The following is a 20,486-nucleotide window of genomic DNA, read 5'->3' as shown; positions in this document are numbered from 1 at the left end:
TGGACAACTCACAGGGCAAAGCCAAATAACTACATGTTTACTCACAGCTTATGTTGCAGAACAATGAGTTCCTTCATGCTATGCCTTCCACAGCCCCACTCACTGCTTCAGCCAGAGCATTCTGCTCCTCTAAAGGGCTCTGAGCTCTGCCCTGGTGACAGCAGCACACAGTATATCCAGCTTGGACACACAGAGATATATCAGAATGTCACTGTGTCTGCACAGCCACACCAGGAGCTCTGAACCCCTTGGCTGATTTCAGCCTCTTTAAAGCCATCAGTCTCCCATAGCTTCCACAAAAATGGGCTTTTGGTAGTGGAGAGAAAAGCAAATAATTCACACAGTGCCTGGGCTAAACTATACCATGACCCTGGTTCTTATTGGAAACCAAAAATCTACATGGGATTTCAGAAAGCTTCACTCCAGATTTGGGCTTTTTTAAAATCTTGGCCAGACACAAGATTCAAACACAGACAGTCCTATAAGTATATTTTAAGTGTATTTTGAAATGTAAATTTTTATGTATGTCTATATATATATATGTATATATAAAAAGTTAAAGTCTATTTTAAAACATCAGAATCAGCTACATTTCCCTGAAATCTGCAAACAGTCCAACCATGACCTAAAGTTTCTGACGACCTGGCAAGGGCTGCACATTCCCAGAGCCCTTTTCCTCGTGTGGCTGGCTTCCAAGGGACTTGGGAATCATGTCCCCTACTCCAGGGACAGCAGATATCCAGAGCCTTTCCAGATGTTTATCTTGGCAACCTCAAATTCAAACATTAACAGGTCCCATTAGCAGTCTGGCCACATTTGGATCTTGCAGGTGGTTTCTGTGTGCAGGTGAGAAGAAAAAACAGGAAAAGGTCTTGCAGGTCAGTGGGACCATTCCACCCCTGTCCTTCAGGTGTGGTGCTGGATGGTGATCCCTGACTGCAGTTTTATCCATGTTGCTGTGCCATCAGAGAAGCTCTTGTGTTGAATGAACAGCTCAGATCAGCCCGGGTGTGATGACCCAGCACACGGAGCAGCACTGGGCACCCCAGCACAACCCTCGTGGGGCTGAGCTCAGTGCTTTGGCAGGGCACATCTCCACGGATCAGGGCTGAAGTGCCAGCCCCCAGTGGCACCAGGGGCCAAGCAGCTGGCACGTTCTTGGGTGAGGGACAACACCCCGGGGAGCACTGTGCTGACAGAAGCAGGATATTCTATATCCCTGCAGGAGAGAGCACTGGCTCATCTCTCCCACTCTTCTGTCCCATATCTAACCAAACCCCTATGTCAAGTCTTACCCCTCAAAATTCTCCCCCAGAACATTAACTGGAATTCCAGTAGCCCTTCACCCTTAGAAGGATTTGCATTTTAGGAAGCATCAAGGAAATAAATTCACAGGAGACCTTGACATCTCCAGAATGAAATTCCCAATGGCAGCTGCTGCTGACAGTTACCTGATTGCTGCTCTTTACTCATCACAGCACACCTCCCATGTCACCTACTCCTCTTATGGCCTCACATGAAGGTTCTGTGCACACAATCTGCACCCATTAAACCATTCCATGGCCACAGGAGAGAACGGGGGAAAAATTTAAGGAGCTGGAGGGATGCGTCAGTTCGTGTCTGTACCTACAACATCCAAGGGCATAAGGAAAATGGGTGAACTTCAAGACTAAATTCTCAATCTTAAAGTTAGCCACAAGCCCAGACAACTCATTGAGAAATATTTATGAAAAACGTAGCCCTGAAAGCCAGTCTTGAATTAGTCCATTTTTCTAATATCTATAAATGTGATGCTTTTCATTCTGAGGATTCATATTAAATTTGGTTTATAAACAAACTCCAATGCCTGTCCTAGATAATTATAGATGCAATTCTGATCCATATTTTAAAAGGTATTTCTTTCAAATCGCCCTATCTATTTAGCTATCCTAAATGTGGCAGCCCGGAACATTACAGTGCTGAAGAGCTACTAAATGACTTTCACAGAAATTCTTTCAATGTTTCTAACCCCAGAATTGCCACTAATGCAAGAACACAATTAGACTGAGCATTTACAGAGCACAACAAATATGTGACTACACGGTGCAGCTGTATAGTAGTGGAGGTTGAAACCTCCCAAATAACCAAAGGGATTTTGGGCAATATGTGTGGCTACATATTCTAAACAGCTTAGACAGACTCAACCAAAACTCTTTGGCAAAGCAGATGTGCAGGCAGCCCGTCAGAGGCATGCAGGCAGTGTTGATGCATAGGGAAGGCGTGCTGGGATGCTGTGGGTGGCTCATATCCGACAGGAGAACATTCACAACTCGCTGCTGTGCTGCACCAGCTGGGGATTTCTGGGCTGGTTCAGCCAGAAGCTGCAATAACCATTCCCTGTGGAACCAGGAGTCAAAGACTACACACAATCAAGTTGGTTGGTGTTAACTGCCAAAACAGACACTTAAGGGCAGCTTGGGGCAATGCTGCTGCTGCTCCTCCCTCACGTCCACAGCGAGCTGCGCATTCTGTGCCCAACTGGGAAAATCAGGGCACGCACACATGGATGAGATGGCTTCAGCCCAAGCTCCCCTTTTGACTGAAGCACCCCAATGGCTCACTGTAGAACACTGTGCCTGTCTAGTGGGAACAGGAGAGCCAACATGCAGCCTCTGTTGTCCCGGGCTGGGTGTGACACTGTTCATCCCCCTCCCGTTCCCTCTGGAGCCACCTTACCTCCGTCAGCGTAGGTCTCGGTGCCGTAGCCATCCTGCAGGCCATTGTTCCATGTGCCCTCGTACTTGGCTCCGCTGCTCATGCTCTGCCTGGCGCCGTACCGTCCCTTAAAGCCATGGGTCCACTCTCCTCTGTAAACCCACCGTCCTTTGGTCTCGATTCCCAGCCCGTGCCTCTTGCCTTGGGACCAGTAGCCTTCGTAGGTGTTGCCGCTGGGCCACGTGTAGATGCCCACCACCTCGAAGCCGTAGTTCCAGGAGCCCGAGTACTCGCCCTGGCCCTTGGGGCCGGTGCAGATGCCGTGCCCGTGGGCTTTGCCCCCCTCCCAGCCCCCGCAATAGGCGCCTCCATCATCGAAATCAAACCTGCCGCCGCTCATGGTGCCCTGCGGTGCCCCTCAGCCGGGCAGCGTTCCCAGGGGCAGCGCTCCGGGGCTCCCGCATCCCCGGAGGGAACGGGCTGGGCGCCGACAGCGGCCGCTCCTGCCTCGCCTGGCCCGGCCGAGGGGCTGGGGCACGGCAGGAGAGAGAAACTGGACGAGAGGGAGGGGAGAAGGGCGGGCCGAGCTCCAGCCCCCCCGAAGGGGCAGCGGCTCCGCGCCGGTACCTGCCCCGCGGGCACGGGCATGGGCCGCCCGGGGAGCCGCCCCGCCTAGAGGCAGGGATGGGGGTCCCGATCCCCGCGGCCGAGAAGGGATGGGGGTCCCGAACCCGCCGCTCTCCCCCGCCCGGCCGCCGCCGCCCGCCCGTCCCGCTCTCCTCCCCCGGCGGGAGAAAGGTCAGCGCTGCCCTAACAAGGCCATCGGATCCCAGGAGCTGCTCCCAAAAATAACCCCCCTGGAGCCCGGCCCCCGCCTCGGGGCCCTTTTATGAAGGAGGGGAGAGACACATCCCACCCCCCCGCCGTCCCCCGCCCCGGGCAGGGATCCAGGCGGAGAAGAGGCTGGGAAAGTAAATGTCTGCTTAAAATAGAGCCTGGGAAGGGGCCGCCGCTCCCCCGGGCCGACAGCCGCGGTCCCGCTCCGCCGGAGCCCCGCGGGATGCGGGGACGGAGCGCCCGGGGCCGGGACACTCACACCGGTGTACCTGAGCACAGGTGGAACAGAGAGCACAGCCATCACCGAGAGCAGCCCCTCTGCTACTCCCAGAGTGACCTTCCAGAACTGCTTTAGGGCAGCGAAAGACGTTCAGCAGTAGTCATTTACCCCTCTCTCCCAAACAACAAAATCCCCAAATTTCCTTTGGTTTAACAGCCAGCAGCATAATTCAGTCTGTGTGTGGAAAAGATGGCAGACAACTGCAGACACAGGGAGTAGTGACAGGACACCTGATGTATAATAATGTCATCAAATAGATGGCAGAGGACAAGAACTGAAAGACCAGCTAACAGGCTAATCCAAGCCCTCTCTTCTTCCAGCACACCCATCCCACTCCTAAAAAGACAGTCCCAGAAAAAACATGGAGAAATTACCCTCCCTTACTGACCCCCAAGCTGAGAAGCTGCAGGAGCTGTGGGGTGTTATCAGCCCTTGCCAGGGGAGATCCCAAAATCCCACCAAAGCTGCCACAGACAGTGGGGGGTTCAGGCTCAGTTTTTCCACTTTCAATCTCCACATTGGCATTTCTAGGAAGAAAAGGCACAGAGGAAGCACACAATATATAACTGCAAGAGAAACTGTGTATGGACAGCACATAAACACAGAACACCTGCAGGCACAGGTGAGAAGGACCAAGTTAGAAAGTTAATTACAAAGGGCTTCACTTTTATTCAGCCACAGGAAGGAATGAGCTCTTTGGTAACGGATTCCAACATGACTCAAAAGCGCCACTTGGCAGAACCAGCCCTCTAAAGTCTTCTTTAAAAAAAGGTCAGATTTTGAAATTGGCTCAAGTAAAATTTTTTTGTTGTTTTAAACTAAGTTTTTAGACTGCTTAGGCAAGTTTTCAAGGTTCTTGCTACATGATTAAAGGCGATAAATTCACATTTTCTCAAAGCAAAACCAGAAGGTTTTGCTTTATGGTTTCTGTGAAGACCAAAACATCTGAAAACAACTTGTGGTAACAGAAGAGAAAGTGTTAAGGCAGCGGTTGCAGCAACTCATGGGCTTCTATTCCACGGTGTTCCAGCACTCACAAGCCCAAAGATGTCGTAACTGTCCCAAGAGGATGCCAAGTTCAGGACTATGTAATTATTTACTTAGCAACTTTTCCTAATTGCACAGCACAGTTGTGAACTGATTGCACACTTTGTTTAAACATTAATAACTTATGCAGATTTTGGTATTTAAAGAGCTTTTGTTGACCACCAACAAATGCACACAAACTTCAGAAAGCACTGACAGTCTGTGTGCACAAAGGCACCACACAGAAATAAGAGGCACCAAGGAAATAAGAGCTGCTCTTATTTCTTCGTTTTGGCAGAAAAATTCCCATTTTCCCTGAAGACTGAGCCTGCTGCAGCAGCCAGCCCCAGCCTGGGGCTGACCCCTAGTGGCACTGCTCATACCTTCTCAGTCAGCACCAGCTCACATTTTTCTACTATTTTTACATCTCCTGGATTTCAATCCACTTTAACACAGTACTGAGCAGTGGACAGTGCAATCCTAAACCCTGCAGCACAGGTCTGTGGTCACTAATGAATGAAGTGCTAAAAGCAGTGCACTCTTGAAAGGCACTTTCAGCCCCATGACAGTGCTGTGGTTGGAATTTGCATCTGAGAGCAGTTAAGAATAATTATTTGAGAAATAAAGTCATTCTGCACTTTGTAGCCCCGTTTTGTAGACAACAGTCACCAAAAAGTTGCCTTGACTTCAGAACAAAAGTGGCAGAAATGCAGCTATTGCAGAGCACAGAAGGAGATGTGGGACACAGGTACATTCTGCATGGTGCAGGTGACACTTCAGAACTGGCAAAACAGGTAAACTTACACAGCCACTTGTTCTGAGATACCAGGTGCTGCCACAGGAACTGCAAAAAACCCCCAAGAGAAACACCAAATGATTTTGCAGGAAAATGTTTGTCTCCATTCCTTCTCCACATCTTACACCTCAGAAAGTTGAGGTACCACAAATAGTAAAGACAAACCAAACACAATTTTTCTTACCCTCAACAAATTATAATATTTGATGGGATGCTCCTTTGCTACACACTCATAAAAGAGACACTGTGCACACTATGTATGGAGAGCTGCTTGCTTCTGAAGCAGTAAATTCCAGGAGAATGCAAAGCTGGACAGGGCAGCTAAAGTGATGATGGTTTAGCAGGACTGGAGTGGAGAGAGTGCTCAAGATTCCCCTAAAACTGACAACTGTTCACTCCAGTCAATGGGTTTTAATGCCTGAAGGAAGGGTAATATTGGGTCCTATAGAGTACAATAAAAAAGAAGCTAAAAAAAACCCAAAAGTGACAGACAGTGTATGAATTAAGACCACTGACATGAGCAAATTCTGGTTTGCTCACCATAACAAATACAGTGAGCAGAGTCCTTGCCCTCACTTTTCCTTTGGTTAACCACAGCAGCAACTTCCCTGGAGAATGCACACAAATCTCTAAGGCCTGACAGAAATTCAGTGAAAGGTTTGCTTTCCACTTTTCCAGTAGAAGTACCTAGGGGAGAGTATGAGATGGTTACACTCCTTATGAAATAAAATCAGAGGCACAAGCATCAAAACCACAAGCCTGAGCCTTACAACCTGAGGTCAAAGTGATTTCAAAGGAGCTGAATGACACCAGGTGTCTCACAAGAGCTCTAACCACCAAGCAATCTAGGGACTCCTCTCCAACAAAGAAAAAGAGGATTCTGGAAACAAAGTAGAATTAAGTTTGGGTCTCTTAAGTACTCTTAAGTACGCTCTAACTTCATTTACCACATTATCTATTCCAAGCTTCAATTATAATGCTGAAACTGAACTGTTTGTCCAGCTTAAATAATCAACATCAGCTGAGATGCACATAAGTGTTTTTATTGCAAGCACAGTGAGCAGGGAGTGGATTGCATATTCACATGATGTGCCTGAGGACAGATTTCAACCAGCCACACTTCTGTTTTTAGTTCTCCTTGCTGTCAGGTGTACATCATTTCTGCCATGTGAGACATTTTCTTTGGAATATACAAGTAATACTCCATGTACCCTGAAAGATCTTCAATTGTCACATCATCCACAAAGGCCCTGGCTTGCTCAGAGCAAGAGCGTGGAGAACTTGAGGGAGTTCTTGATGGCAAAGGCTGGGAGCGATCCTCACAAACTGTTCTATCAGGTGCCAGAGGGAGGGTGTTCTGCAAGCCAGAGAATTTGTACACTTCCATATCTTGCCACAGTTTGCACTGGCAGGCTTTATCTGCACATGCACATGGCTCACTCGTGTTCAGCTTGCACATAGACTGGAAGTCAGAAAGCTCTGTAGTCTTTAGTCTTGTTTTGGATGCTGGAGAAGCTGCAGCTGGAGAGTTCTCCTGTGTGTTCTCTGATGTCAGCCGTGCAACAGAAACTCCCAAAGGCTCCTCAGCTCCCTTGTGGCCAACGTCCAGAGTGACGCTGCAGTGTTCATGTGCACGGGTTTCCTTTGGGACTGGCACCCCAAACCCACTGCTGTCCTCCTGGGCATCAGCCTGGCTCTTCTGCACCAGCTGGCTGCATGTGGAATGTGATTTTGTGCTGCAATGGATAAACTTGGGAGGGTGAAGAATTGGAGACTTGGAACGCCTGCGGCGCTGGGTTCTCACAACTCCTCTCGAGGGCTTCTTCACAGACCTGCCAGGGAAAGGCACAAAGGGAATGAAGATTCACAAAAATAATTATTGTTGGGTTATAAGTAACACTGAGCAAAATCTCTCCTGCATTTGTATTGCATGCACAAGCTTTAGGTTTGGAGTATTTGCTCAGGGTAGTCTGCTGTCTTGGAATTTGACTCAGTTCTAGACAAGCAGTTGAATACAATATAAAAGGAACACCATGGAAATGCATCTTAGAGAGTGGGCTTTAAAGGCCAGAAAACGAGTAAAGCATGTGAGACATGACAAAATAATTGCTAAAAGAAGGACAAAGCACAAGACAAGAGCACAAAACTAATGAATCAAGGGCAAAGGATAGTTTTGTTTCAGATGAGCATGAAGTTCTGCAGAGATACTCTAGAAACCAATTCTTGATTTTAATCTAGTTCCCAAGGTACAATGACAGCTTCTGCAGTGTCAAACAATGATTGAAAGAGATGCATTCATAATTGTCTGATTCAAAACCAGCAGCTCACACTTGCATTGAGAAATATCTACAATGTTTAGCCACCTACAGGTGACCAGCATTTCCTTTCACTTCACATAACTGTGAAGAACAGCAGTCATATAGGAAGAGAAAAAGCTGCTGTGAGTATTTTATAAAGTTCTCTGGTAAAGACAATTCAAGTCTCTTGTTTAGAGGGGCACCAACCAGAAACTGTCTACTTAATATTCCTTTTCAATGCAGTATCATTGGAAATAGTTTCATAATGCCAAGCTTCTCTTACCCATGCCAGGTTTCCTTAGAAGCACACACATTCTTAGGTTTGGTTTCATCTGCCACTGTTCTAACTATTGCTCTGGGACTTGTCCCATCACCCACAGAGAGAGAAGTGGCACATCTGTGAGAGACAGAATGAAGAGTTAACAGCCTACACTGGTTAACGCTATGAATATGAAAATAAACCCTTGTCCATCTTCTTTCCCAGAAAATACTGCTCCAAATCATCTAGAATACATCTCCAAAGACCTGCCCACAAAGACCCAAATCAGAAGGATGAGTGTTGAAGGATGAGTGTTGACATGTTCCCATCTCCAAGGTTTGTGTAACAGACCCTCTGACCAAGAGATGCCGTTCACCCCACGTGTCAGTGACAAACACACACAATGGCCAAATTTCAGCTTCCCAGGAGAGGGGAAGGCAGAAACACCAGCACTGAAGAAACACGTCTCTTTTTCCACAGACAAATAAGCCATTCTTTCCTAAAAATAAATGTTCTTTGGACATAAATAGACTTTGTTTAGCTGAAGAACACTTAAGCGTCTGTCTAACATAGCCTGTCAACATAAAACTCCTCATACTCCTGCAAGTTGAATCATTTGAGCCACAGAGTTGTGTCAGACCTTCAGCTTCTATTCAAGGCAGGGGCCTTAGTAGATTTACTAAATTTTCTGGTGCTATGAATTCATTCCACACTCCCATTTTGAAGGACTCACAATAATCCCTGAACAATTCTTTCAAATTGTGACTTCATGTATTACACTGGACATCCCAAGAAAATTATTTTCCAAACCCTATGCTAAATCAGTTTGCAAACAGGACAGATTCCCTGAAAAGTGAAAATGAGTCCCCACACACTGATCTAGGATGGGGTTAAGAGAATCCAAACTGTTAATCAAACTAATTTCCATGTAAAGGACAACAAATACAGAACACAAGATCAAAAGGCACCAGTAAAAGCTCCAAAGTAATCAAATATGCCCAGCTGGAGGATGGTACTAGAGATACTGAAGAAATGAGAGGTAACTCATTACTAATGAGTTTAATTACTTAAAAGATAACTTTAGAAGCCCAGCTACTCACAATCTCAGCTCTGTGCTAATTCTAGTTACCATGTTGATGCTGCCTTACCTGCCCTTTCATTTCAGTGACAGTGTAATTGCATCACTGACAACAGCTTATGGGATCCCAGATTCTACAGGTAATATGCAATGGTGCACATTTGTCAGCAGAAAAAAACATAGGTAAGCCTTCCTTTATTTAATTTCAGGTAAAAATTATCACTACCAAGAGAAGACATGTGGTGCTTGTATTCTGCACCTGGGACAGGGAAGGTAAGTGCCACGTGTCAGAGCTCCACAAAGCAAGACAACACAAAAAGCATTCTTTCCCATTTAGTGATTCTGGTTATTAATAGAAATTTTGTGACAGCAATGAAAATAGTTTGTGTGGGAATCATGCACTGAATCTAACGCTCTCCCTTACTGACATGGAAAGAAAGTTTCTCTCCTGGGAAAAGATGTGATTTTATTCTCATGACAGGCCTTCAGAACCATGGTAAAATGCTAACTTCAACAGCAGAGTTCTAGTCCTATGGACTGGTAACCTTTGGCAGCCAGATTCATGCCAAAATTCATTTCAAGCCCATTGTGAGCTGATCATGATTGTGAGTTTTCTTTCAAACCTGCTGCAAGCTGACAGCAATCAAACAATTTACAACTCCTTAAGAAGTGCAGTCTGCAGGTAGTGAATTTATTTCAGTCTGTTTAACTACAATGAAAGCTTTCTGTGCCTAACCTTTTGCAATTACCTCATTCCCTCAAATTTCACAGCAAGGGTGTTCCCTTTGAGTCCATTTGTAAGATGTTATGTCTGTCCCTTCCTGTGTTGTTACTCACCCAGCTGTGTCAACCCTCAGCTTTTTGAATGCTGTCTGCAGGCTTTCCTCTTCTCCATCCTTAGCTTCTGATTTCATCATTGGGATGGCCAGGAGGTGATGGAATTACCATGTACTGCTACAATCAGAAAAAAGACACAAGAAAATAAGGGCCAAATCCTTGTTAAAAACATTAGTTGCCCAGCAGCACCATAATATGTGAAAATATGCTCAAAATAGCACACTGAGCACACAAAGCTGAGGTCATTCTAGTAGAACATTTCTGAAAGCTGACTCAGAACAAGCTTTATGGTACCCAAGAATGAAATGAACAGTCTCTTGTACAACTGCAGGTGAATTAACAATTCAAAGTCAAATTTAGTGTCAACAGCATCTTGCACATACATTACAGCCCAGCCAGACTCTTCCACTTGTCTTACAGTGATATCAGAATAATTGTAGAAGAGGTGGAAGAGAGATGGAACAACAATATTAGAAATAGTCAACCTTCTACAGCTCTTCTTTCTAAATCTGGGACTCAGTGTTACACATACACTTTAAAAAATCCAAACCAAGAGATTTTTCTTAAAACACGATAAAGATTTAATCCAAACAAAACTTTTTGACCTTATGTCTAGGTCCCAGCAACAGTTACACAGTCCTATTAGAACATGGTATTATTGTTACAAATCGTTGTTAAAATTTACTGGTATCAACTTGTGAACAAGTACGAATGCAAACAAATACAAAAAGCAATTTGAAAGCCTTGCTTTAAATTAAAATAATAAAAAAGGCTGGTTTGTTGCTTTATTTTTGATCTATCCTGGACATCATTTAATCTAGCTAGAAAGGACCTCAGATCTTTCTAAATGTGATGCTCTTTGGGTTTGCTGGAGGTCAGGCCCCAGTGGTGTACCCCAGGGTCAGGACTGTCCAGTCTTGTTTAAGATCTTCATTAATGACCTGGGTGATGTGGCAGGGTCCCCCCACCACGTCTGCTGATGCCACCAAACTGGGATGAATGGCAGAAACACCAGTGGGACCTCAACAGGAACCTCATGAGCGTCAGCAAAGGCAAGTGCAAAGCCCTGCACAAGCTGTTTTTGTAGCAAGGAAAAGAACTCTCTCTTCACTGAGATCTTTTCTGTTAGAAGCTCTGCAGCTCAGTTACTCATGCAGAGGGATGGGGGAAATCTCTGTTCCCTCTCACTGCAGTTGGAGAGGCAGCTCTCCCTCCCTCCCTCCCCACTGCTGCTCTGGCTGCTCACTGTGCTGTGATTCCACCTGGATTGCACACAGCTATTATGACACACACTCACACGAGGATAATGCAGCACAACAATTTCAAGGCACATGGTGTCCAATGAGTCAGACAGGGAGTAAACAGGAGAGGAAGAAGCTTAAACACTGACAACATGACGCTCATCTGAGCAAGTTACTATTTCATATTTTCTCTTAGCCAAATATTACTGCTATGGTAAAACAGATGGCCTTCACTTCACTTTTATTCTTTGGCACCCAAGTCATCCTCAGATGATTCTTTGAAATTAAGAAAAAATCAGGCTACATAAGTTTGGGGTTTTTTACAACAAACTCCTGTATTACATAGCCTTAGCAGAAAGATGAGAGTTTTAAAATCACTGTACATTACTCATAATAGACTACCAGTTTTTAGACTATTTTATCGTGCTGCCCTTCATCACCAACACGGCAAACACTCAAAACAATGCAGAATTTATTTAAATAGAAGTCTCACTGAAAGATAACAAAGTATAAGCTCAAGTATTTCAAATGCACCAGCCAACGAGCACACACATTAAAAAAAAATCAATTACTGTGAAAACCATTTAAAAGTTTACTGTATCAAAAACCACACTGAAACTTACTGTTTTTACCTCCCAGGAAAACACGCACCGTTCCTTTTTCATTTTATTTTCGGCTGTTTCCCAGTACCACCAGCCCACCGAGCGCAGTGACAAGGCTCGGGCACCTCCATCCCCCGCGGGTACCCACGGCCACGGGAAGGGACGGTCACACCCCGGGCCGCGGGACAGCAACTCGTGTATGTTTAATTTTATTTTCTATCTTTTCATTCTGCATTTTGAACCGCCCGGAGCTCCCTGCCCAGCCCTTCCCGCCCGCACTCCGGGCAGCCCCAGCAGCCCCCGCCGCTACCCCGGGCCGTGACTCAGCACCGCCCGCGCCCGCCGGGGCTGCCCCGGCGCCCTCCGCCCTCACCAGGGAACCGGCGCCGGCGGGAACAGCGCGGGAAGGTCCCGCCGCGGGGACCGGACGGCGCTCACCGGTCTCGGGGGGAGCAAGGGGGACCCGCGCAGGGGAGCGGGATGAGGACCGGAGGAGATGAGGAGGAGGATGGAGGCAGGGACGGGAGCGGCACTCACCGCGCTCCGCGGGCCGGGCCCGCCGCCTCCCGCCGCCCCCCGGAACCGCCGCCGCTCGCGCACGCGCACCCGGCGGGGCGGGCGGGCCCGGGCGCGCCCCCGCGGGCGGTGACGTCACGTCCTGTTGTGCTGCGCGCCCCGGGCAGGCGGCGGTGGGTGAGGGTGAGTGGCGGCCCCGGCACCCCGGGAACGGAGCGGAGCGGAGGGGCTGCCGCGGGCCTTCCGGCGGGGCGGAGAGGGCAGGCCCCGGGGCAGGGGGCGGAGCGGGGCCGGCGCTGGGCGGCTGGGGAGGCTCCGGCGGGCACGGGCAGCGCGGGCCTGGCTCGGGCCTGGCGCCGGTCCCGGTCCCGCGCCCGGGCCAGCGGGGCTGTCACACCGGGCAGTGCCCGCCGGCCCCGCGGTGCTGGCGGTGAGGAAGGGTTCGGGAGGGATCTCAGCGGGGTGTGAGATGCTTGAAGGGTGGGCACGGAGGGGACAGCCAGGCTCTGCTCGCTGTGCCTGCGGACCGGACCGGGCACCATGGGCACGCACTGAAACGCTGTCTGAGCCAAAGCGAACGCTTTGCTCTGAGGGTGGCTGAGCACCAGGGAGGCTCTGGAGTCTTCCTCCTTGGGGTTATTCAGAGGCTACCTGGACATGGTCCTGGGAAACCAGCGTGGGGTTTCTCTTGCATGAGCAAGAGAATGGGACCTCCAGGGATCCCTGCCCACCTAAACCATCCTGTGACTCCTGAAACCTTTCTGAAGCTTTGCTGCAGGTGCCATGCTCACAGCTCAGAGTTACACAGGTTGCCAGGATCTGTATTCACCCATTGATAAAAAGACACTTTGATATTTTTGACATAGGGTTCACAGTGAAAAGCCCAGGGTGGGTCTGGTCAGTAACACTGCCCACAGAAGAATGAGCACCCATCACGGTGTCAGTCAGTTTTGTACAGAGTATCTGTGTTCAAACCTTGTATCATATCCCAATGTCTGTGTTTCAGTTTATTCTATATGGCACGGTTGGTTACCCACTGAGAGCACATCAATGGACTTGGAAGCTAAAGATGAAGAGGAGGAGAGTCTACAAACAGCATTCAAAAAGCTGAGAGTGGATGCAGCAGGGTAAGTGAGCAACAAAAAAGGCAATGTAATTTGTCAGGTTTTTATTATATATTTGTAATTTTTTCCTATTCTTTTACATTTCAAAAAGAAAAAGTCATTTGGTGAAAGGTTCTTTGCTCTCTCTGAACTGCATCACTTCAGATGAAATACAGTCATTATAACTGTCTAATATACAAAGCAGTACTTTATTACAGAGTAATTTTGACTAATATTCAACTGAAATCACACAGTGACTGCATGGAAGCATGAAAAGACTCACCAAAAGCAGTGAATCCACTTCAAACTGTCATAGCTGTAGTCACCTGGTGTGACACAGAATTTGTTTGTCTGTCCCTGTAAACACTGGTGTCTGCAGCCACAATGTAAACCTTTATTTAGTACACAAAATTTTGCTTGGAAGGTGTCTGGAAAGCAGCACCAACACCTCAGAGTGTGCTGGGGAGCCCAGTGTCACTGGGAAGGTTCAGGCTAAATATGAACTCTGAGCATTTCTGATTTCAGGGGGATTTGGTGGAGTCTGCAAACATTCTTACCATAAAAAGTTACTCTTACTATAAAAGATACTGGGTGTGCTGGTAATATGTAGTGTAAGAGCTGATAAAATTCTGCAGTCTAATACTCTGAGACAGTTCACTTGAAGTCTTTTGGGAATTTACAAACATGAGAGGAAGTTTTGTGTTGACATTGTTACCTTGTGAATTCATCCCCACAGCCATCAACACTGTGAATTCAGGATTTCCTCTGCATGGGGAAATCTATTTTGCTTTGCTACTCTCTCCCTCTTCTTTGGGATGTCTTCTGAGCAGTGTGGAAAAAATAGCTGTTCTCTATCAAGGAACTATGGTTATTAATCATAACACTTTTGATGTAGTATCACTGACAGACTGTGTGGGCTTCTGGTTGATTCCTGATGACATCTTAGGCATAAAGAGATCTTGTTTTGCAGGCATGTGTTGTGAACAGCTCAAATCTTGTGACTAATCTGCTAAGATCAACTTTGGGCAGAGTATTTGGGCTCTTTGCTGAATTTCAGCCTCATTTCTTAAAATTTCCTGTGTTCCAAATCACACCTGCAGCCATCATAACTATAAATATAAATTCATTTGTATTTATAGTTTGAGGCATTTATGCTGAGGCATTTATGTTTGTCATCTAGACCTCTAGGGTCAGATGCTTTTATCATTCCATGCTTATCTCAAAAATTTAATGAGAACTAAATAAATCAGCAATCTGTCCTTGCCTGTTGTACCTCCTCCACTTCTCCACCAACTCTCCCCTCAGCCTGCTGCTCCAAGTGCCTGGCTTTGCTTTCAGAGGAGTAGGAGACTGTCTTTAATGACTATTGTCTGACAAGAACGTTTGGAACCCGAGTTTACATTCCTTTAATGTGTCATTTTAGTACAAATAGGGCATGACATCAACCTCTGGGCATTTTGGCTGCCTTTCATTTCATCTCACCTATCTTTAGCCACTTGACCAGGCCAGTATAGTAAGAGGGGTTGTATAAATCCCTCTAAGGCCCTGTTTCTACCCACTGACTACAGAGGGAGCAAATTTGATGGGCTTAGCTGAGCAATCAGAGCACAGAGGGTGGCTGTGGGCCTCTGGAGCTGCGTGTTCAGGCATTTGTGTGATGTGGCATTTCCCTTTTCACCCAGATGTATCGCAGCTCTGTCCGTGGGCGACGGGACCATTCTCAGAACTGTGACAAGAGCAGCCATGGATGGAGCCAAGCAGCAGCCTGTCAGCTCCAAGGAAGCATGGCATGGGTAAAACATGACACATTGAACAGTTGCAGGCTGCTTTCACTGCCACTTGTTGTTAATTACTTGCTTCAAGATATCTTTCCTTTCTATCGCAAAATGTTTCCATAACCGATATGTTGTTCTTTGATTTCATCAGTCTTTAAAAACAATATTGCATCTTCTCTTAGAGAGGGTTCCCAAAACTTTCTTTTCTATTGATATCATCAATAATACTTTTCTGCAAGTCTTAAACCTTTGCATCCCCTTTTCACCTCACTCTTGGGTTCTTTTGTTGCTTTTGAAGTACCTGGATGTTCAGTGTGACTCTGCCAGCAGCTCCAGCTGACCCAGATTCTGCACTACAGTTGAATTTGGGATGACAGAGTATCATCTGCTTAAGGCAGAAGACTGACTTGGGGGAAAGCACCTTGAGTAAGAAGAGCTGGGGGGAAGCACCTTGAGTAAGGGTTCCTTGTGTATATCTTTCCTTTGGGGGAACCCGAATTTCTTCAGAGTCCTCCACACTTTGTGTCAGAGATTGTAAGTGTCCAATCATCTGGTATTTCTGAGCAGAAAAATAACTTGTAGAATGTTTTTAATGACATTTTAGAGCTTCCTGAGCTGTAGTAGATCTGGAGTTACCCACTTGTTCCCCTATTGAACCCTGCAGGTGTGTGAGAAAGCCCTCCCGAGGATCGGCCAGGCTCCCGCGGCGCCGGCGCTCCAAGTCTCCGGTCCTGCACCCTCCCAAGTTCACCTATTGCAACATGAAAGCCAACAGCCAGCTGAAACACAAAGCCCAGGCAGACACCTCGAAGGGTGTCATCAGCTCAGATGTTTTTATCCCAGCAGAACATGGTACGAAGGACGGGCAGGATTCTCACCTCGAGGCCAGTAACGACAGAACTGAACCGTTGGAAGCTTTCACCGCCGAAGAGCCTTTGCAGCAGCTGGGGGAGAATTGCCCTGCTCTCTCCTCATCCTTTGAGAACAGCTTGCAAACCTCAGATTTCCAGTCCTTATCCATGCTCAGCAAGGGCAGGCAGTGCCCCTGTAGGGACAGGAAGTGCCAGTGCCAGCAGTGGCGCACCATGGAGGTGTACTCCTTCTCCGGGCTGCGCAGCGTCCTGTCCGAGTGCGAGAAGGCTGTCCTGGGAGTCCATGCCCACTCCCTCCAGAACAGATCTCCCTCTGGGACAGCCTCAGCAAGCTCTCCCAGGTCTTGTTCTGAGCAAGCTCGAGCCTTTGTGGATGATGTGACTATTGAAGATCTTTCGGGATACATGGAATACTACTTATATATTCCGAAGAAAATGTCTCACATGGCAGAGATGATGTATACTTGACTGTAAGCAATAGAGAATCCTGAAGCAGAGTTGGATACAATGGTTGGGCTAATTGCCTTGTCAGTGCCATGTTTTCACTGTTGTGTGTTTGATTAAATGTTTCTTTGCCTCATACAGTTTAGTTTTCTAATAAAATGAAAAATTAAATATAGTTTCTGAGCTTAGTTCTAAAAAGAATGCACTAAAGTCTCTAAATACCTTAACAAAAGCACTCTAGATCAAATGAGCTCTGTTTGGTTTTTGGTTTGTGCTGTGGATATTGAAGCTCTGTATGCTGTTTTCACTATGTTTTGGAAAAAAACCAAACAAAACCAAAAAAACTTATATTTTTTTTCTGATATTTTGATGTGTTTGGAATGTTCATTCTTAATGTATCTCCATACTTAGAGAAAAGTGTCACAGCTACAGCTCCATCTTCTTTATCCTGCTCTACAGAGAAGGATGAGAAGGCATTCAGCATTTTGGATAGGATGAGTCTCCTTTCCTTGAGCACTGGCTGGCTCCTTTTTTAGTTGGATCAAGTTGTGAATGCTTCTTCCTTACAATTTTTTTGGGAGGTCCAGAGCGTGTGTACTTGGATCCTTCCTTAATCAAACTCGCTCACTCTTAAGCAGTTCTATTTTTCTGCAGATAAGTGAAGCTCTTAGAAGTAAAAATATATTTTGTTATTTGTGCTTTACAGATGGAATAATTTAGGGGGGAGTGGAGCAGGCTACCTTTTTTTTGGGCTGTGCAGTCTCAGAAGTGGAAAGGATGGAACCATCTATACAGGATGTTTCTGAGCACATCTGATACACAGAGTGGTATGGAAAGGGGGTGAGCAAGCTGTGTGTATCATCCTGGCTTTGTGCTGTAGAGCTATGACATTCCTGCTGGTTGAAAATAACTGCAATAAAAAATTCTGTTGCCGAGACTTGCATTAATAAATGTTTGTCAAAACCCAGCAACTTAAAGTCTGACTAATTTGGCACATATTCCTCTTCCCTCAAGACCTTTTTAGTTTAAAAAAAAACCTAACAAAACTCTGGTTTCAGCGTCAGCTGTACATGCTCAACAACCATGTCTGAGTAAAGTACTGTAATTTTTACTTACATGCTGAAAAATGAGTGGTCAGCAAGCCAAGGAGTCACAAGCAGTTGTGTAAAAATAGATGAAGAGCAGATGTGGACAGTTGGCCTTGTATTCTGTGCTGGAGAAGGCTCAGACATTCTAGATGATAATCACTATAGATTTTCTTCTCACCATCCCAAAAATTTACAAGTCCAGGAAGCTGAGATTTAAAATCCAAATAAATCAAAATCAATAAGAATACAACTAAAACTAATTTTGCTCTTAAGTTTCATGTATATATTTAGCATGCAGTATTTGCTCTTACTCAAATTAAATGTAACTGATTCCTACATTTCCTCCTGTCACCTCCCTCTTCCAGCTCCCTCCTGCAATACCCACATACTCTTTGGGTTTTCTCCACTTTCCCTTCTTTCTCCCTACAGAAAATCTGGTGTCATATGTACTTTGCTTGTAAACATAAATATTTAGTACCAGCTATCTTTGCTGCTGGTGGAGGGTGTTTTCTGCTTCAGCAGAGGGTGTCTGCTCCTATTTTTATTCATATTTTGGTTCTGTGCCCTCTTTAACACCATGGGAATTGTTGCTAGACAGAAGGTTGTTTCCCTGCCTCTTGGTGAGCCCTGATCCACAGTCCATGTGTGTGAAACTGAGGCACAGCTCTTCCACAGGCACAAAAATGCTTATTTAAGCCTGGTATTGGTTGTCCCCACTCCTTTCTGCATCTGGAGCCTAATGAAGGGGCACAGCAAGGCCCTTCTGTAGAAATGTGGAGTGGCAGCCTGCTCAAGGTCACCTTGGGGCAGTTTCTGCTGTGCTGCTCTGGAATAAAGTGTGCAGAACCCCGGGAAGTGTCTGGGCTGCTGTTACATAAACCCAGTAAGGATGGACAGCATTGGAGGGCATGTTTTCAGCTGTGGAGCAGGACAATGTGCCACACACCTGCTCTTCCTTCCAAGAGGAGGAATTGGGGAAATCATGGGGGTTAAAAAAGTCCAACATATAACCTGAAACTGAGGGATGAGAAATGAATTTAAGTTGCCAGAACACCAGGTAGGAGGGAGCAGTCTGAGCGCAGGTTCTGAGGGCACACAGTGTCCTGTGGAGGACTGGAGCAACTGCTAGTGAAGGAGGAAGGAAAAGGGGAAAAAAGACAGCAACTCATTTTGTTTCCTTCCTGAACCCCTGGTTTTGCCAGTGTTTAAGCACATCTAGTGCTGCCTGTGGCAGAGCAAGGACAGATATTTTGGTTCTTGACTGCAATTGTGATGTTTGCAGCAAATGTACTGGAACATTGCTGGTGACATTTGCACAGCACAGACCAACCCCTGGGGGTGGATGATGGGCCCTAAGAGAGGCCCAAACTTACTGTTTCCATCAAACCCTTCTCAGTTCAGCTTATCCATGTCACTCTGATAATGCAGTGAGTTATTTTTGCTGCCTGCCTGAAACCTCAGGATTTATTGGAAAACTGCATCTTCTCTGGGAATGCCTGCACAGCACCTTTAGCTTGATTGATGAGTAGAGATGCCCTGGTACAAACAGTGCTGAATGCAGCCCTATTGCTCCCAGCTCTGCTCTACCTGCCCCAACAAGCCTGGGGGAACTTTTCTGTGCGTGGATGCTCCAGGATCTGTTCCCAGTCAATCTACAGAATATGTCTGAAATACTCTGAGAAAGCACCAGTGTGGCAGAAATCTTTTATAGAAAATCCTTTCCTTAGGATTTTTCCTCCTGAGAAGCTGAGAAGCCTCAGGAACAAAATGTAAACAATGATTATCTGCTGCTGTGGAATGCAACAGGTGCATCTGTGATTGGTCTCATGTGGTTGTTTCTAATTAATGGCCAATCACAGTCAGCTGGCTCGGACAGAGACCCTGAGCCACAAACCTTTGTTGTCATTCTTTCTTATTCTATTCTTAGCTAGCCTTCTGATGAAACCTTTCCTTCTATTCTTTTAGTACATTTTTAATGTAATATATATCATAAAATAATAAATCAGCCTTCTGAAACATGGAGTCAGATCCTCGTCTCTTCCCCAATCTGAAACCCCTGTGAACACTGTCACACACCAGTGGACTTGCAGTGCTCCCAGGACTTTCCTCTTACCTGATCCCAACTCTGCTTCCTATCTCAGCAGACCCAGCTGGGTGTTTTCCATAGCACGAGTCCTTGTCTCTCTGCTTTCAGGACTAGTTAAACTGAAGCAGGAAGCAGAAGGACACCCTGGATCAATGACATTTCTTTCCTGCCTCACAGAAGCCAAATCGAATCCAAGCTGAGCTTTACATTGGCAGACACTGAATCAGGCCACTGGGGGGAAAAAAAATCAATGGAGCCGTTTCTGGAGCCTTTTTTCCACCCTCTCCTTCTAAAACAGGGAGGGCTCTTCTGTGCCTGCAAAGTCCCGTGACCGACTCCATCCTCCTGTTCTCTCATCTTTGGAATCTTTGCATCAGCTCTGAAATTCCTCCCCTGGATTCAGTATTCCCCAACTGCCAGCAGCCACAATCTGCTCCCGTGGCACCTTCTGCCAGGGCTGTGCACAGATCCCATGGGGCAGCCCCACACCGGCCCCTCTGGCACTCAGGGAGGCTCTGCTGGATGCTGGGCATGATCTCAAGGTCACACAAGGTCGGGGGCTGGCACCCCTCGTGCCCTCCAAGCCTTGCCGGGTTTAGCAAGCCGAACCCCAGCTAAATGAACAGTCCCCTAGAGAGGCTCCGTGTGCCTGCAG

At 46.7% G+C, this 20,486-nt stretch overlaps 3 protein-coding genes across 12 annotated transcripts in view; 1 reads left to right on the top strand and 2 right to left on the bottom strand.

The window, feature by feature from the left end:
* JPH2 (junctophilin 2) overlaps window positions 1-3,304 on the bottom strand; it is a 29,860-nt gene extending 26,556 nt beyond the window's left edge. Inside the window, exons 1-2 of one of the 2 annotated variants that reach the window (XM_058814605.1) lie at window positions 2,716-3,304; window positions 619-836 (exon numbers count right to left, since the gene is read on the bottom strand). In XM_058814605.1, the coding sequence (XP_058670588.1) occupies window positions 799-836; window positions 2,716-3,094 (417 nt within the window). In that variant the 5' untranslated portion in view covers window positions 3,095-3,304 and the 3' untranslated portion in view covers window positions 619-798. Of the gene's footprint in view, window positions 1-618; window positions 837-2,715 lie in introns of those variants that run through there. The other variant, XM_058814604.1, reaches the window with a different exon arrangement.
* A 3,366-nt stretch (window positions 3,305-6,670) lies between these two features.
* Window positions 6,671-12,526, bottom strand: LOC131564379 (oxidative stress-responsive serine-rich protein 1-like). Of its 7 annotated transcripts, none has more exons than XM_058814805.1 (4): window positions 12,485-12,526; window positions 10,105-10,221; window positions 8,214-8,327; window positions 6,671-7,465 (listed from the first exon to the last, which is right to left on the bottom strand). In XM_058814805.1, exons 2-4 carry the CDS (start codon window positions 10,182-10,184, stop codon window positions 6,778-6,780), a joined length of 882 nt encoding a protein of 293 aa, XP_058670788.1. In that variant the 5' UTR covers window positions 10,185-10,221; window positions 12,485-12,526; the 3' UTR covers window positions 6,671-6,777. The 7 variants fall into 7 exon arrangements, with proteins under 7 accessions (XP_058670788.1, XP_058670792.1, XP_058670790.1 ...); XM_058814809.1 differs by having other exon boundaries at window positions 10,105-10,218; window positions 12,485-12,510; XM_058814807.1 differs by lacking the exon at window positions 12,485-12,526 and adding an exon at window positions 11,969-12,261 and having other exon boundaries at window positions 10,105-10,218.
* Window positions 12,527-12,628: 102 nt separating this feature from the next.
* On the top strand, window positions 12,629-17,615 carry LOC131564321 (oxidative stress-responsive serine-rich protein 1-like). 3 transcript variants are annotated; one of them, XM_058814707.1, is made up of 4 exons: window positions 12,629-12,646; window positions 13,470-13,590; window positions 15,249-15,359; window positions 16,006-17,615. In XM_058814707.1, exons 2-4 carry the CDS (start codon window positions 13,514-13,516, stop codon window positions 16,679-16,681), a joined length of 864 nt encoding a protein of 287 aa, XP_058670690.1. In that variant the 5' UTR covers window positions 12,629-12,646; window positions 13,470-13,513; the 3' UTR covers window positions 16,682-17,615. The 3 variants fall into 3 exon arrangements, with proteins under 3 accessions (XP_058670690.1, XP_058670691.1, XP_058670689.1); XM_058814708.1 differs by lacking the exon at window positions 12,629-12,646 and adding an exon at window positions 12,682-12,893; XM_058814706.1 differs by lacking the exon at window positions 12,629-12,646 and having other exon boundaries at window positions 13,385-13,590.
* Window positions 17,616-20,486: the final 2,871 nt, after the last annotated feature.

Source organism: Ammospiza caudacuta, chromosome 15, assembly GCF_027887145.1.
Source record: "Ammospiza caudacuta isolate bAmmCau1 chromosome 15, bAmmCau1.pri, whole genome shotgun sequence".
Classification (NCBI taxonomy): Eukaryota; Metazoa; Chordata; class Aves; order Passeriformes; family Passerellidae; genus Ammospiza; species Ammospiza caudacuta.
This window is presented reverse-complemented; position numbering and strand designations above follow the sequence as displayed.